Source organism: Microtus ochrogaster, linkage group LG9 (assembly GCF_000317375.1).
Source record: "Microtus ochrogaster isolate Prairie Vole_2 linkage group LG9, MicOch1.0, whole genome shotgun sequence".
NCBI classification, from domain to species: Eukaryota; Metazoa; Chordata; class Mammalia; order Rodentia; family Cricetidae; genus Microtus; species Microtus ochrogaster.
Genome location: NC_022034.1, coordinates 5,378,639 through 5,382,402, shown reverse-complemented (window position 1 = coordinate 5,382,402; position 3,764 = coordinate 5,378,639). Strand labels below are relative to the sequence as shown.

Below are 3,764 nucleotides of genomic sequence, written 5' to 3'. Positions count from 1 at the left end.
CTGGCTGTGCACACACAGGCTTTGTCTCCTTAGCACAGACACTGGCTGTGCACACACAGGCTGTCTCCTTAGCACAGGTGCAGTCATAGTGATCTGTCACCATTTCACACACGGTTTTCTGTGTCGTTTCGCTCAAAAACAGCTGGGATTTGAATCAGTTAATCTGGCAGTAGAAGAGGAGGGACAGGTGCCTTTGGAGAGATGGGATAACCAAAGAATACCCATGAAGGCCTGAACGCCTCCAGCTGGCTGAGCATAGGGTCCTTCTGACATAAGTTGTACAGTTTGATTATATGACCTCTTTAGATCTTATCCTCATGTTATAAAAAGAATGGTTGGGCAGTACTCAGATTTTGAAATTCCTTTTGTCTTTTAAAAATTTGCATTATTAGGCTAGGTACAGTGGCCTATGCCTTTAATCCCAGTACTTTGGAGGCAGAGGCAGGTGGATCTCTATAAGGTTGAGGCCAGATTGCTTCGCATAGCAAGTTCCAGGCCAAACAGGGCTACACAGTGAAACCCTGTCTCAAAGCAGAAAAAATATAACATCCAAATATCTGCATTATTAAGTACATATACTAGGAGTTACATGCCAGATACTGTAACAGACACTCAGCATCGTGAGTTGTGTGTGTAGTTTGTTTAAGCTGTGGGGTTTTCTGAGAACACAGTATCTCTTGCACTAAGGACAAACCCTTGGAAACCCTGACCCCCAAAGTATAGGTTTTTCAGAAACCTACTGGGTACTTAGAAGCCATGTGAAGAACCCCTGCAAGAAGGTCCATCTTGTGCTTCTGGAGCACAGGAAGGCAGCAGTTAAAAAGAGACTGCCCTTCCAGAAAGGCTGACAGACAGACAGACCCACAGGGAGCTTCTGTTGGTGAGAGCGGGCCCAGCCTGGTAGCCATACTGTGGTATGAGTCAAGGCTAATCCACCTAGCCACATAGGAAGGAGAGTAGCTATTGTATGAGGTGCAAAGGCCTAAGCATCTAAGTAGCTCCTGTGTGCGGCCTTTGCCGCCCAGTAGTGTCTCCTGTTAGAGACACATCGGAGTCTTCACCCTTGAAACACTGCTGTCTGGCCACAGCCACTGGCTGTCAGCAAGTGATCCCAGAGGCCTGATAACTGGAAGGCACTCCCAGTGGGCAGTGCTTGCTTAAAATGACAAAAATAAATTTGTAGAAGAATGATTACTCTCCCCAATTCCTCCATCAATGGAGAATACCTGTCCGTTTCATAAGATGTAACAAGGTATCATAAACTGTAAATCATGCTCACCTACTTCGTGGTGTAAAGGCGGCAGGCTGAGAAGCTCTGAGCTCCCGCCAGTGCAGATATGGTCTGGCACCCCACTGTCTTCACTCAGAAGAGGACAAGAGACAACTTGGCCCATCTTTCTCTTTGCTGTGTTTCCTGGGCCACCTGCATCAGGTGGAGCAGTGTGTGGCCACAGGTGCTAAGCGACATTTTCCAGTAATGTTATTAAAACACAGCCGTAAAAACAGCAGTAAAAATTCTGGTCAAAAATGGCAATAACAGGTTAAGCTCAGATTATCAAAGCACTAAAGTTGTGACTTATAATAAATATTGTTTTGAAGTTGGAATATTTTATACTTTGTTGGAACTGTGTTAATCATATACTGACAGCCAGGACAGGCAGTGGCACACTTATGTGGATTTTGAGGGCATTTATGGGGTTTCAGGGACCTTTCCTGCTTGCCCCTTGCTGCCACAGACTGATGGCAAATAGAGAGGAAGAGTTGCAGCCTCCAGCCTACCCTTGGTGTCACAGTCCTGAGCCATCCGGGATCTTGTGCTGGACCACAGAGACTTCTCTGCAGTGGGTGGTCTAGGGACGTTGACAGTGTGCCTCCAGTATTAAGTTTGTTGTGAGCAACTCTGATAGGATTCTAGGCTACATGCACTGAAATTCTTTGACGAGGAAAAGCTATCCTGCAGAGCCTGTGTGGTCATAGCTTGCACAGGGTTTGCTGCTGCTGTTCCTGTTAATGGATTTATTGTGGAAGTTAGAAAGGACACTCTCCTTTAACAGCGTCTTAGTTTTCAATGTGAAATCCAAGGGAAGAACAAAGTGTGCTGTGCTGTCTTCATGCAGCTAATTTTTACACTTTCTTTTAGTGTGCTGCTAAAATTTGGGATCAAGCCATCTATCAATTACTACCAGGTAAGTCTTACCTGCAGCCTCCGTCTGGTATCTAATGTTTGTCACTGGGGAATTTGGCGGGCTCCATTCATCTTGTGAGCTGCAGTTGGGTTTTAAAGTGACCCAGGATAGACGACTTGAAATAGGTTTTCCTCGAACTGTTTGCGTTTGCATATGAACATACATATGCTCTTGGGCCCCTGATTGGAGGTACAGATCCATGGTTCTGCCAAGCAGCAGTCCTTGGCCTCAGCACAGTGGAACGTGCTTTTGAAAAATGTCACGGTGTTTGAGGGGAAAGAAACTGGCTTTCGGTTTTTCATGTAAGCTACGTGGCACAGGAAGTAATGCCATGTCTTACTGACTAAGAAGTACATGTGCAACGCAGATCTTTCAATTATGGCTTGTCTGGTTTTGTTCGCTAAAGAGAGCTGTCACTCAAAAGCTTTAAACATACCTGGGCTGCCAGGAGAGCTCACAGACTCGCTTTAGACTGTTCTCTGAGGTGTTTTTTGTGCTTATTGTGGGGCGTGGCTTTAAAACAGCTCCAGAGAAGCCTCTGCGGTCCAGGCATGGGCACGGCCATCACTTTGCCCTGTTGGTAGTAACCCGACAGCTTTGTCTGTAGGTCCGTGTGCTCCTTTCCCCAGTCAGTGTGTATCTCTCCCTCTGTGGACAGTAGGGAATTGGAGCCTGGCCTTGAAAGGAGCTTTAGCTGCCAGTTAAGTTAGACCCTTCTGGAAAACGACAGGATGTGGGTTTGTAGGGCTTCCCCAAGCTCACCCGGACTCTGCTCAAGCTGACATGAGGAGGGGGTTGTGTTTACAGTTTCACCTGACTTGATGTTCATAGATGGTATCCATGGTGATGGGAATGGCAGGGTCTACCTGCTGCTGAGCTGCCTCATGCACTTGGTAAGGTGGCAGGAGTACGAGACAGTGACTTGGAAAACTGGTTCAAAAGTGTCTGACATCAGCAGGCATTCAGCTTTGCATCAGCATCCAAGCCCCTGTCCGCTCATGTGCTCTGTGGCACATGGGGGCTACTGGACCTGTGGAGGAGGTGGTGACCTGGCATTTCCCAGAAACGGGTAGCTGGGGTGGTAAGGGCCATGCCATGCTCTGAGACACAGGCAGCACTGGGAAGTTCCTAGTGGACCTGTGTCCTCAACAGCATTCTGGTTGCCAAGTTCAAAGGCAGAGAGGATCTCCAGGGAAAGCCAAGGGTGAGCCATGGAAGCTGCTGGATTTGAGGCTGGAATCGGCCTGGGGAAAAGCTTTGGGATCTCAACAGTCAGTTGGCGAGGGTGGCTTTAGGCAAGATAGCGTAGGAGGGAGACACTGGATTGGGCTGGAGATAGGGAAGAGTCAAGCTCCCAGTGGAGAGGAAGGTGGAACAGAGAAAAAACAAACTGTTGGGATGTTCGGGCCTCCTGGGTAGAGCCCATAGTGATCTGTCCTTCAGTGATGGAGCCAGGACATCCTCAGGCTGTCCTCCAGGTCCTCTGTGTGTGGGGCGTGCTCTCTAAGGCTGTCCTCCAGGTCCTCTGTGTGTGGGGGTGCTCTCTAAGGCTGTCCTCCAGGTCCTCTGTGTATGGGC

At 48.3% G+C, this 3,764-nt stretch overlaps 1 protein-coding gene across 2 annotated transcripts in view; it reads left to right on the top strand.

Moving 5' to 3' along the window:
- Rnaset2 (ribonuclease T2) overlaps nt 1–3,764 on the top strand; it is an 18,883-nt gene that overhangs the window by 12,830 nt on the left and 2,289 nt on the right. For both annotated transcript variants that reach the window (XM_026787486.1, XM_005363357.2), the window contains exon 7: nt 2,141–2,186. In XM_026787486.1, the coding sequence (XP_026643287.1) occupies nt 2,141–2,186 (46 nt within the window). The remainder of the gene's footprint in view (nt 1–2,140; nt 2,187–3,764) is intronic.